Here is a 13,983-nt window from a genome sequence, read left to right as displayed (position 1 = left end):
ATAGTGTTCACAGGGACGTTTTTCTCGTGGTCGTGGGGACGCGACTACGGGGAAAGGACGCCTCACACGCCAGGAGACAACCGAAAAGGACGCCTCACAGGCCGGGAGATGCCCGCGGGGGGGCGCGCGACAATAACGGGATGGCGGAGGTTGGGTTTAGGAAAAACACTACGGGGAAACGGTGCCTCACACGCCGGGAGATGGCCGCGGGGGACGCGCCACAATAACGGGATGGCAGAGGTTGGGTTTAGGAAAAATACTACGGGGAAACGGCGCCTCACACGCCGGGAGATGGCCGCTGGGGACGCGCGACAATAACGGGACGGTTGTGATTAGGAAGACTACAGGAAACAAACAGACGGGGGACGCGATCCCCACTCGCCCGGGTGAAAGTCCTGTGTGCGGATTTTCGGCTTTTTATACTACTCCCTACCATTTTCGTGCTGTGACCATGAAATATGCTTCCCATTGAAATACATTACTTCACATTTTTGTGCCACCACGTAAAAAATGAGAAAATCGTCCCCGTGAACACAAATCAATAGATTAAAAATAACGTGACATTTACACGAACTGCCGTGAGACCGGGCTGGGATGTTTGTGAAGCAGACTCACCACTGCCAGCCTTGGTAATGGCATTGGGCATGTTTCCATTGGATAGTTCCCTATAGGGGACCTGCAGAGTGGTGTCAAGACTGCTGAAACCCTCCTTCAGAGAGTGCTGCTTGTAGTATTCAACCAAGTCCTGTGTAAAACAATCACAATAAAACAAAACATACCCTTATCAATGATAATCCAGGGTGAATCTAGATGGTATTGTGTACAAATGTATAGAAATAAAAGCAAATACATGTGGGCAGGTTGGTAAGGGAGGAGATGCTCTCTCTCTCATACACATATATATATCTATCTTTCTATCTTCCCATGTTAAGTGTAAGTACTAGAAACAAGCTAATATTAGCTACTGAGAAATAATACCAAAGGCAGTTGCTTACAACATACCCTTGCTTTGTGAGTGTGTGCATATATGTAGAAATAAACCACTAGTAGATACATTTTGTCACTGTAAAAAACAAAAGTAAACCTTTAACTTGCATGCCGGGGTATATCTCAAGGGACTGCAATGCAATTTAAAAAGTATTCTTATTAATGTTTAAATAGTTTATAGGGCACAAAAATCCATACAAAGTTAAAAACTTTTACCAGCACAGTCTTGAAAAGGCGACTCTCAGCGATGTAAAAGCAGCCATCCTTGGTCAGAATCTTAATGTGCTTGACTTTATCGTTGAACCTGTGGAGGATGAATAAGACATGGGCTGCTAATCAACTATACATGCTTTCACATCAATGCAGTCCCAATGGTGAACCATCACAAAGGTCTGTATGAGTTAGGTTACCACGCTGAGCTGAGCCAAGTAACTTTGTTTGACAAGAACACCTTGGGTTTTTGCTGCTGTGGAAATCAGATCCAATTCACTCACATCAGATAATAATAGAAGCATCATGGGATTACCCAGTCTTACCCTGTAAAATGAATTCATACTGTATACCAGTGTTGTGTTGTACTTGTGACTCTTCTTCGCAGGTAGTGGACATGAGTTGTGGGCATTTATTCCAAACAGTGTTGTTTACACCATTTAGTGCGCTCACTTAAGCCAAGATAGAAAAATTATATGTCATGTGATAATCGTAGCTCAGGCTTGAAAATACCTACACACTGTTCAGTACATGTAGGCACCAGTGGGGGTGTGATGTAAAGACAATTGCCAGCACAGTGCTGTATATTACATGTCTCACACATGGTGATGTGCAAGTTACACTGGAGATAGATTTGCATTGTATACCTCAATGCAGTGTATATAACGGATGAGAAGAATATGATTATGTTGCAAATTAACAGCTACATTATGAATATAGAGTGAGTAATACATGGACAGATGAGCCCTGTTTGATGAGTCTTTCCTTCTTCCTATAGGCTCCCAAGGCCACACACATACACACACATACACACACACACACACACACACACACACACACACACACACACACACACACACACACACAGTAGTGTTTGACACTAGGCAGTTCCAGTTGATTAGTAGCAGCTCTCTTTATAAAGCTTCATTATCTCAAACGGCCATCCTGATAATGATCTTAAGCAGTGAGACAAGCCATTAGGATTGCAGTGTTCAGAAACTGGCCCTGTACATCAAAGCTTTGAATGAGGGACGGTATGAGTCCACCAAACCAAATGGGCTGGAATGGTGTGTCACTGGCTAAATAGTCCAAACACTATTTCAGAGTGCACTCTCAATCGTTATAATCTCTTGGAGCCGTCGTGCCAGGTCAGGAGGACTCGATAGTCCTTTTTCTTTTAAAGACTGAACAAGCTTTGATGTAGCCTGAAAGATATTCACTATTTAAAGGGCCAGTGTTGTATTTCAAAAGACAGATACCAAGGCACTCAACTTGCAGATAGAGCAGCCATTTATTGAGGCCTAAAGGGATGGATGTTTTATCTACAATTCAAATGCGTTGCTGGCCTTCTTTTGAAATGCATTTCTAAGACTGATAGCCAAAGAGCAGCAAATAGTATGATGCAAAGCTACCAGGCTCTCCTTGAACATATGTCTGAGTAGAAGACACAGAAAATAGATAGATGGTAAAATAGATCCAATTCAACCTTCTTCTCATGCTGCATTCAGTTGAGATGTGTGAACTGAGCCGACCATCAGGGTAAACTAAAATAAACTGCAACACTGTTTAGTTAAGTTAAGTTTAATGTAAGGTTCAAACAAACTGTCACAGGAAGGGCGAATAATCAAATTAGAAAAACCTTCTCTCAGTTACCTCTACCTCTTTGCCCAGGTTAGGGGATATTTATCTCTTTTTTTTTTAACCTGTGCCATAATATAATTTTGAATGTATTGATTATTAATGTATTAAAATACATTAATAATATAATAATATTATAAAAATATAAATAATAACAGCAACATCAACCATTTTTATAGGGACTATTTCTTCTGTACTAATTCGTTAAAAATAAAAACTCTTCACAGCCAGGTCTGACAATTATCCAGGGCAAATATTCACTTGAAATCATTTTTCAAGGGCCATACTGAAGGACTGAAGCAATGTGTGTCTATAAACAACAATGGCCGATTCATTGTGTTCTCATAAATGCGGATGGTTTTCACCCTCTGACAACCAAAATAATTGAAATACTCGTTATGCACTGTATTACAACAAATCCAAATGCCATTTCTTCAACAATGTTATTTGTTAACTTTTAAAATTATAAATACACATGATGCCTGCAAAGCCTTGAATTTCATGGGCCCCAAGTTTAACAAACAGTGGTTTAAATCTATTAATGTTTATATAATAGAATATGATCAAATCTAACACCCGGTTTGGTTCTTCCTTTATTTATGCAGCTCTGAGACAGATATCTCAAAACTTGGGCAAAACTATTTGCTTGCTATAACTTCTTGTTTTTCATTGGCATCAGTGGAACACAGCATGACCTCTGCTGCGGCCCATCCACTTTTAACATTTGATAAGTTGTTTGTTTTCAGATACTTCACAATTGTTATACAGAGCTATTATTTGCATGTGGGCATTTTGTTTGCTTGAAAGATTCTTGCCACTCGCCTCTCACGGAGTGTTTTGTTTATTCCACCGTTCTTGGTAAACTGAAGTGAATGAAAATTGTAAGAGATTTGCTATAAAAAAATAAATGGAAAAAAATCATGTCACGTACTTTATGCTAATGGCATATTCAGTGCACTCTTTACTCCTGTGTCGAACCAGATATGTGCTGCTTCCTCGGTCCAGAAGCTCCACCTCAGCCTGGTATCTCTCCATAGGCCCTGCAAACCTGAACCACCCATGAACAACTACTGCACTTACACTGCAATCAATCATTCTGAACATGAGGATGAGAACAGTCAATACAATCAATAAAATAGTAAGAATTACTTGTGGTCACTGTTAGCAATCTACAGTCATTTGTTTTCATCGCTTACCAGAGTTGGGCAGAGTAATCGACAGGTTTTGGAACCTGGCATGGAAAAGAATTGCGGTTATTTAGTGTTTTAATGGAGTTGATACACAGGGGTGGAGGTCATTTGTGGTAATGTGATATTCAAGCCACATCTAAAGGGCTAAAATCACTCTTCTACAGCAGAAAAAGTGCAATTGAAAAGCACTATATTTCTTTGCCAAGACATCACTAGTAGCCATTATCCACTGAATGCATTGTAATCTCACTAAATGTGTCTGATTGATTATAAAAAATATGCACACTTACACATGGGCAAGGCCTCACAGCGTCACTTGGAAAGAAGCCAATTTTGCTTGTTGCCAGAATTTTCCCCTGCAATGGCAACTGGCTGTTAATCGCATTATATTTTTCTCAAATCTCTCTCTCTCTCTCTCTCTCTCTCTTCCCCCCCCCAACACTCATTTCAATAAATCCTCAGCAATTAGCACACAACAAGCAGTGCATCTAACTTGCAGCCCGAGTTAATTATGGTTCAAACTCTGCCGGCAGTTAAATTTGTACTGCATCAAAACAAGAGCCTCGTTTAGCCCTAAATAATGGATCTTATTCTAGTTTTTGAATATCCAAACAGTGTGAGCTCTCTGGCTTGCAGCAAAGACTAACAATTGCATTTTAGCTAACCCGCCTCAAGCACATCACAGGCTTTATATGGAAATCATTAATTCCTTTAACAAATATTATGTAGACAGACTTTTTTTCTCCAATTAAATAAAGCACTTTGGTTAAACAAATTACTTAATTGTTATACAAACTTGCTCCTACATAAATGTTCAGTTTATTGCATAACCTTAATTCTCTATCATGTACATTATCTTATAGACAGGCTCAAGATAATTTGAGTTTCGAGATCTGAGTTTGAGGTCAATTTGAAGTCCATTGAGTCAATCTGAGAAGACAGTGAGTGTTGAGGGCATGTGGAGCTCCTTATTTAGCTTCCTGTCCTGTTTATGCTTTCCTCTTCACTCCTCTTTATTAGAGTATGAAATGCTTTTTGGGACCGTGCAAGTCCCGGCAGTAACTAGATTGGAAAGCGAATCGTTACCTATCTCTATGATTCATTCTGTGTAATAACATTTCATCAAAGGTTTTTTGAGAGCCCCTCTCTATTTGTTTTGCCTCCGATAAGCGTATGATGAAGATTAAACTTATTACTCTGTCGGCATAAACAGGCAGCAACCAAAGGATCAAATGAAATTACAGTGATTGATTGTATTGTTCTGCCAGTGTGATGGGGGATAATTGCCTCCTGGGTAACAGGGGATATGAATTCTCAATGTTCTGTAATTCCATCCTCTGGCGCCACTGGGAACGCTGAAGATTAAAGGTACCCTGTGGAGTTTTCTTTAGATTCAGTGTTTTTCACCCAGAACCAACCTTTTTTGCATGCTTTAAAACTTGTATTGTTTATATCTATTTTCGTCTTCTTAATTGTCTTCTTTTTTTATAACTTCATTCTACATTTTTTACCTCATCACTCTTACCAGCTGTTCATATGCATTACTGCTATCAATTTTTTTTTTTTAACAAAATAGACTCCAAACCATAAATACATTTAAACAGACAACATTTTATCATGATTGATACAGTGTCTATTTAAATACATTTGTGATAAAAAAAATAGGCTAAATGGATCTGACTTTTTGGTGGATGGCCTTGTTGCAGTATCATTATGCATACGACAGGAATAGACACAAATGTGTATTATCATTTAATTCCTTTAATTATCCCCTCTCAGCATTCATGGTAACCATGGTAGCAAACAATGCATTGCCATCAGGTCTGCAGCATGACATTCTGCTAGCTGCTCTATCGGCTTACAAGAAGTCTCCTGGCATTCATGTCCTCAGTCTCTACCTTGTGCTCTGTCACAACAGAGAGAAACACGGAGCATAGGAAATCGGGCTAACCGCCAACTCCCAGCCGTGCCGTTGGCAAAGACTGCAGTCTGATTGGAGCAACACCAACAGGAGGACGAGGCTTTAATGCCGCCGTAAAGCAGAGTGAGAAACAGCTAGGGAGGCTGCCAGAAGACCCCAGATAAATCGCCCATCCTTTCAAAAATAGATAAGGTCAAGCGCTGTCAACCTTTGGCTGACCTCATGAGATGGTTGCTAAATGTGCCTGTACATGAGGCACCAACCATTAAAACATCCTCCAGAGGCTCCAGTGTCTGCTGTTTTATTGTCTTACTGTGGCACTCAATTAATCAACTGAAGCCACTAATTGGTTAGATCATCTGATATAGGCTGTGATTCAAGCCAAGGAGTGAAAGAACAGACAGATAACCTATTTTTAATGTAAGTGGGGTTCTGGGGAGTTCATACAGATCTTAAACTGATATTTCTAATTACCGTGACCTCATAATAATGTCATATTTCTGGCTTATCTGACAGGACACAGAATGTGATAAAAACAACCACAATATCATTTGTGATTTATAAACAATAATGGCCGAAGGGAGATAAATTGTTAATGTCACCCCAATCATATATTTTGAAAGCTTTTTCAGATCCAGCGCGACATCCAGCAGGAAAGAGAGAAGGGATGACATGCAGCACCGATTCAACCTCACGACACTGCGAAGACATCGCATGCACCGAGCGAACCTGGTGAGTCGTAACATGTTATTTTTTCATAGAGTCACAGATGTTGAGATAAAACGAGGATGAGCTGAATGACACGCACCTGCCACCAAGAGCTGTGCAGGTCGGCAAACATCAGTTCAATGACATCACCCGCATGAATGCTTAGTGGGGGCCCACACTGGGGACAGGGGATGCCACTGTAGTCTCTGATCACAACCATCCTGGGTAAACCTAGCAGACAGGGAAAACAAACACATTTATACTCAACTTTTTAAACATTTATCAGAGTCTTATACAGAGGAACATACAGCGGGTGCGAGAGCAGTATTACCACGTGTAGCCTGATTTATCATTACTCTTAGGTAATAGATTAAAAAAAATACTGTAATCATGTATGACATGTATTCTCATTAGAGCCAACCGTAACCTAGCCTACATGCACAACAATATGTTTGACCTTCTTTTATGTTGGACCTTCTTCTCACTGACAAAAGCAATGTCACAGTGTACTGACACACCGTGGAGTACACTGCAGCAAGGTGAGGTCAGCAAAACCAAGATTTTAAGTTGCTGTTTAAATTTATTTTTTTCAATGCTCTTTTTAAACAGAGAGAAACAAAATGATCCATCACAACTGCATTGTTTTGGGTTGACAGCAGAAATCTCAGAGACCCAAACTATCTGCATGACTAAATATCAATAGAGGTGGGTGGGATTTTTTTGTTTGTTTCCATAATTATTTTCATTTCTTGCACTAATCATGAGTACAAAGCGAATTATCTTACTGTCTTTGTCCTAAAGGTTTTAGTACAATTCTCTCTAACATGTACATAAATGTGGACCGTCCTGACAGTCAATTTGATTGAGGTATAAACCAACAGAATGGCACCATCCTAAAAAACAGCTATTTACTCTTGCAACAAATTAATCTCTTTGATTCCTGTATGGTGTAGCTCCAATCTTTCCTCAGCATGGCAGACAAACACACCCACAAGCATCCGGCTAAGGCAAAGACTAAACACCCCTGCCAACTTAAAAGACACAGCCACTTACTCTCCACAGACTCACATCTAGCCCCCTCAGACACCTCTCCCTTCCAGCCATGGCTCCCTAATGACCAGCCCGAGGAAAGTATTAGCTGATGGTGACCCCAGATGAATGGAATATCTCACATTCATGTTTTTAATAAGAACAATAAGCACAGCTGTCTCTCATAAAGCCCCTTATGGAAATTGATTTATCACAAAGGCCAAGCTTAGCAGTTGAGGTAGAGGCATATAGACTGCTGGAAGTGCTTTTCTGCCAGTATTTCTCCCACCATAGTCCTCATAATAATTCCACCCACTCCAATTCATCTCAATGCCGTCTTGGGTTTAGGCATCACGGTATTTTTGTGCATTGGTTAAAGATTGCTTCGGCATCCTATTGTTCATTGGTTATTCTTACTTAAATGTATGTGTTAAAAGGAACTGCACATTTTCTCCTTTGAACCCTGTCTGTGAGCAGGAGAGATATGTGTATGCAATTCTAAGAATACATCTTTTTGAGTAATATTTGATCACAAATGTGAGGGGGCAGGGGTTAAGATAACATCTAAGAGTCTATCTCTTCTAGGTCTCACTCTGGCCTCTGACCAAACGTCTCCTTTTCATCCTGTCTATTTCGGTTTTGTGACAGAACTAAGATGAAAGCAGCTTAATAAGAGGTACCACGTAAAGCCCTTAGCAGGTTCACAGAAGTGGTTAAGAGGTCAAGCCATACTGACCTGGGTCTGGTGGTGTTGTGCTTTCCTGTGGATGGAGAGAGAAAGTAAGCAAGACAGAGAAAAACAAAAAAAACAAGGAAGGAAGGAAGAATTAGAGAGAGAAAGAAAATATTGAGAGGCCATTCTTAGTCCTTGTGCAGGATAATCCTGATTAGATCATGAGCTTTGCTTACTGGTGAATTTTAAGTGTCAGCAAATCTATAACTAATTCCAAAATTAAATATATTGAAATCATTGTATGTGTCCAGGAAATGCATAATGGTGACATGGAAATCTCATCCCCCTCTCCTCATTGATAAATGGTCTTTAAAAATGAACAGTTGTGTTTCTCTTGCAGACATTTTAAGCCCCTTATGCACACTTTCTGTAAGTCCGCATTTCTGCAGACTTTTCCTGAGGGAACAACCCACAATTAAATTGTGACATTAAAACACGGGTTACCAGTAGAAGACTATAGAGTAGAAGACTACTAAAAAAAAGGGTGCTCAGTCTGGCATATTGGGTGTGCTTAAATGCCTAAATTTACGCAGATAAACTACATTAACAAGGATTTAAGATGGTACATTAAAATACATTACATCAGAGGGACAAGCATAGACAATATTACACAACTTGTCTATTCATCAACCATTTCTTTTAAATGTTTCTTAATTATACCGTTTTGACAAAAACAAGTACATTTATTATTTTACAATTACCTCTCGTCCCCTCTGTAAGGCAAGACCCTGGAAGACATTAAAATCAGGCAGTCGGCCCCTTAAAGCTATAGTGAGTAGTTTCTGCCGCCCCCATGAGGAATTCTAAGTAATGACAACAAAACTGTCGGCGCGTCCACATGATACAAGCCTTCCATGGCCGCGGGTTTATATTGAAGGGATAAGGAATCAGGGTTCCTTTCTTTGTTTTATGTTCTGTAATTTGCTAATTGTTAAAAAAGATCTGAAATAAATAATTTACTAATAAAGTATTAAAAAAAGAATATATACTTTTAAAGTGTTTAATTATGGTTTATAGTTGTATTATGATTTATGTCCCCAATATCAGCTAGCTCATTTAAAGACATGTGCCACCAAAAAAATGAAATAATAACCAACCCACAGAGCAGCATCAGGAGCTCTGACTGTTAAGTGTTGACAGGGCTTTGGCCAATCAGAACTCCTCATGTGTGGGTGCATATTATCTGATCTGCTATGCTATGCTTCACAGTATGTTCGCATTGGTGTCCAAGTCACAGAAGAGAAACAGTCCATGTCTTACCTTAGGCTTCAGCTTGGCAGAATCTGCAGTCAGGTGAGAGACAGCCACAGAGAGAAGAATACAATATGAGTGTGTGGTGGCTTCCTGACATACAACCTCAACTGTCAACCTCTGCTGGCCCTCATCACACCTCAGAATGCATAAAGACCACTGCGCTTCTGCTGAGAAGGCTTATCAAAGGACTGAGCTGCCTTTAGCTGTCTGTGTATTCAGGGAGGGTGATGTATACTTGGACTAACAGCCCCAGACTGGTGACAAAGAAATAAAGCTTGACACAGGAGTAAGATCTGCTAAATATAACATAATTTAGCTTTAACAGCTAAACATCATGTGTAATTGGCAGTTTTTCTAATAACAGAATTTAGATTTTTTTTTTTGAGGGGGAAATGAAAGTATGTTCAAGTGGAAATTTGAACCTGAGGGTGGCAATGTAAGCGGGTTATATCATCCAGAGAGATACATTTTCTGTGGAATATAAATATTTACAACAAATTCCATAGCTGTTAGATAAAATGTTAATACACGAATGTGCTCAGTAAATTTCATGACAATCTGCCTTTTAGATTTTGATATTTTGTGTGAATAAGTGGAATGTGTGGCCTGATGCTCTTTTGCACAAAATAAAATGACAAATAAAACTAACATAATGTACTGTGCAGGGAGAGGCAGAAAACCCAGTTGGCTTATTTAAAGCCTCCACCTAAATAATGTTAAAATTTCACAATAGTATAAAGAACACACAACTAACATACAGAAGAACATTAGAGGAAAGGTCATCATAAAATTAGGATATGTTCTCTGAGGGACATAAATATACAAAGCAAATATTGAAATGTTGCCATTAATTGTCACGATAAGTTGTTACAGTACAGACCAAAGTGTAAAACACAATCAGTTTTGGAGGCATTTATCTCACCTGTTCTCCCACAGATTCCCAGTCGACCCAGACACTCCTTATGAGCCCCCAGCCCACATTTAAGACAGAGATAACCCTGGTTAAAGATGCCCCTGGACACAATAAACCACAGCATATATTTCATGTATAACAGCATCCTTAAGAGAAATACCTTGGAATTTTGAATTATTCAGGCTTCTGTCACAGTCTCAAGATAAGAAAAATGAAATGTCCTTCAGCTTTCCAAAACCATAACACTGATACTGTCTGCTGTAAACTGAGACATGCTAACAGTCTGTTACAGTCCCTAGTTATTTTAATTAAAGCCCAGTGCTAATAAGCTATTTCCAGTTAAATGAGAGGCTAAATTCAAAAGAGTGCCTCAGGAAAACTGACTGAAGACTGAAATGTAAAATGTAATTGTGTTCCTTTCATACCTTCAATATGAAAAAAAAAACATATTTTCATAGGAACAGTACAATAACACATGAGATTTACCATCCTAGAACAATGTGTGTAGTTACAGTTCATGTTCACCCTGTCTCAGCCTTGGTCTACAGGGACATCATCAAAAATAGAAGAGCCTGTTCATATGCCTTAATATTACCTGAGCAAGAGGTGACAGAAAGCACAGGAAGTGATCCTTTCAAATGTGTGCAGCTTGAACTGGTGGGTGTTGTGATTGGCTTTCTCTGGTCGAATATTTGATCTGAGACAGGAAATAAAAAACAAAAATAGGTTAAATGGAAGTTAAATGAAAACAAGCTATGCTGTATAGCGATTCTGTATGTTAGCACAGCTGTGCTTTGAGCTAAATGATAACTTCAGTATGCTGACATGCTCACAATGACCATGCTAAAATGTATACCATGTTAACAATCGTAGCATGTGTTAGCATGATGACATTTGCTCATTAGCACTAAACACAAATTACAGCTGAGGCTTATGGGAATGTACAAAGTAATTAGGTAAAATATTGAACAAAAAGAAAATGCTAGATGAAAGGTCAGGGATCAAAACCACAAATGTCAACCTCATGGTGGCACTAGAGAAAAAGTCAGGAGATCACAAAAGTCATTTGCATACTCTGGAGACCATGAATGTCTGTACAAAATTGTATGGCAACCCCATCAATATTTGTTGAGATATTTTAGTCTATCAAAGTAGTCTAATGACAGTGTCTCTGTAGGGGGAGAAACTGACTTTCAATTTGCTTAATATACAAAACATTCTTAATCATGTCTTTATCAACTAAATAACACTACTTTGTTGTGGCAAAAACAATCTGCAATGTATTACTTAAGTAAAAACAATTTTAACCTCAGCGCATGAGTCTGTGTAAATGAAGATGACTTGAATCACCCCCGACAAATCCAATTTTGAGCTGCATGTGTTAAAATGTGAGAGGGGAAACATAAGCAGCCTTTCTGGAACATTAACAAACACGACTGACACAAAAACGTTTTTTTGTGTTGAACACACCATCCAAACACCACTTAAACTGAGTGCTCCCATAAGTGAGCCCTTCATCAGGAGTCCACATCCTCTTTACAGGTACAATTTTCACTTATCTGAATGGTCCCCTTCTGGTTTTATTACCCAGTGCACAGAGGCACACATAGCTGTTATCAGACATAAATCCTGTATCTAAGCAAAAATAAGAATGGGGTAGGAAATGGTTATTTCTTCTTTAAATTTTGGAAATTACACATAAGGTTTTGAGCAGGTGTCAAGGTCCTAGTGGTCATGTAGGTTTTGTGTACATATCGATTACCGTAATGCACATCCCTATACACTGCATTGCTTTGCTACAGTGCATATATCAGGTATAATCCAGAACACTAAGGGAAAACGTATTCAGGAGGGCCATAGCAGTTAGTCAGCATGCATATCCGGAATATTGTTTTCATACATATCCACCCCAAACACAAAAACATTTGTTCTGTCAATCAGACTGTAATGTAAACACAACACTGTATACTCCTGAATCAAAATAACAAAGGATGCAGACAGGATATCTGCCTGAGAAAAACCACCCACTGTTACAAAATAATAGAAAAGATATACCTCCATAAAGCACTGATTTGAAGAACCATTGAGGCAGAGTGACTTCTATGTAGTTTTGCAGCTCTTTGGAATAGTTTGTGTGTGTGTGTGTGTGTGTGTGTGTGTGTGTGTATATATATATATATATATATATATATATATCGTACTGTTGTCAGCAGTGTGTGCTTGATTACAGCAAATACCTGATCAAACAGTGCACATGAGAGAGTCAACACCTCTCTCGGCCTTGGAATAACATGCATGCTAAACAAAGATAAATAAACATCATACACACGCATGCACATACAAGTAGTCAGTTTTTCCTGTAAAACACACACACATACACTGGTCTTCTGCGTTGATTAGAAACTGTCCTCACTGTGGTATTCATGTCTCGGTGTACTTACATAGCCATTTCAAACTGATCCAGCCACTTCTTCTTCAGCTCTCCGGTCTTAAAGAAAAATTCAAAGCCTGTGTGCCCCTGCTGGTGAGTCACGTAGAATCCGTAGCACCACTGTGGAGGTCAGGAAGAAAACAGCAATCAAACTGAATGCGTTTTCTTATGAATGCCCTAAAGTATATTTTTTATTAAAAAGGACCTCTGAAAATTGAAAATACTTGGTAATCTACAAGAAATTATACTTTCAGAAGACATGCATCTTTTTAACATACTACGTGTGACTGCCATGAAGCAGGTGACAAGGACAAGGAAACAGTCAAATCCACCAAAATGAAATTCATGGCTGTCAACAATAGAGCAAACTTTAGACATTGGAAAAAATAACCTTTACAATCAGAGATCACACATACAAATGGAATAGGATCTATCCCAAAGAAAAAAATCAGTAAACTAAAATATCTCAATTTAGCACAAGACTTGTAATAAGGTACTCCCCAATACCCACTCTTCTACCCTATCCTACTGAGTTTGTATGTTTTTCTTTTTTATTTGTATCATAAATCTCAGATACTCATGACAGGTTGTGTGTAGGTTTAAGTGTAAACAGTGCACACTACTCTGTAATTAGGGGTTACATAAATAGATACACTGTTTCAAATACCAGAGGACATCTACCGATCTAAATGCTATTTGTTGTGTGGCTGTAAAAAAAATAGCTTATGTAAAAACAGGAAAGGAAAGAAAAGAAAATATGCCCAAAATAACGTGTAATTGCAGGTTGATTCAATGGTCATGACACACCACCATTAAAGCTACAGTTGGTAACTTTTATGAAAAATAAATTATTTTCATATTTGCTCAAACTGTCACTATATCCTGAAATCTATATCTATATCTGTTTTTAAAAAATACCGTTCCTCTGCCTCCTCATGGTGCTCCTAATGGCAGGGAAAAGAAAACTAG

General features: G+C 38.9%; 1 protein-coding gene across 5 annotated transcripts in view; it reads right to left on the bottom strand.

Annotated features, from left to right (window-relative positions):
• Window positions 1-13,983, bottom strand: part of LOC144526652 (guanine nucleotide exchange factor VAV3-like) — a 45,520-nt gene that overhangs the window by 7,732 nt on the left and 23,805 nt on the right. For 2 of the 5 annotated variants that reach the window (XM_078264257.1, XM_078264258.1), the window contains exons 15-25: window positions 13,025-13,134; window positions 11,179-11,280; window positions 10,593-10,684; window positions 9,677-9,699; window positions 8,420-8,444; window positions 6,755-6,885; window positions 4,316-4,381; window positions 4,032-4,066; window positions 3,767-3,883; window positions 1,204-1,291; window positions 616-745 (exon numbers count right to left, since the gene is read on the bottom strand). In XM_078264257.1, coding sequence (XP_078120383.1) covers window positions 616-745; window positions 1,204-1,291; window positions 3,767-3,883; window positions 4,032-4,066; window positions 4,316-4,381; window positions 6,755-6,885; window positions 8,420-8,444; window positions 9,677-9,699; window positions 10,593-10,684; window positions 11,179-11,280; window positions 13,025-13,134 — 919 coding nt within the window. Of the gene's footprint in view, window positions 1-615; window positions 746-1,203; window positions 1,292-3,766; window positions 3,884-3,906; window positions 3,932-4,031; window positions 4,067-4,315; window positions 4,382-6,548; window positions 6,676-6,754; window positions 6,886-8,419; window positions 8,445-9,676; window positions 9,700-10,592; window positions 10,685-11,178; window positions 11,281-13,024; window positions 13,135-13,983 lie in introns of those variants that run through there. The other 3 variants (XM_078264260.1, XR_013502768.1, XR_013502769.1) reach the window with 3 other exon arrangements.

The sequence above is a fragment of the Sander vitreus genome, chromosome 12, assembly GCF_031162955.1.
Source record: "Sander vitreus isolate 19-12246 chromosome 12, sanVit1, whole genome shotgun sequence".
NCBI lineage: Eukaryota > Metazoa > Chordata > Actinopteri > Perciformes > Percidae > Sander > Sander vitreus.
The sequence above is the reverse complement of the archived record's forward strand: the minus strand, read 5'-3'. Positions and strand labels throughout refer to the sequence as shown.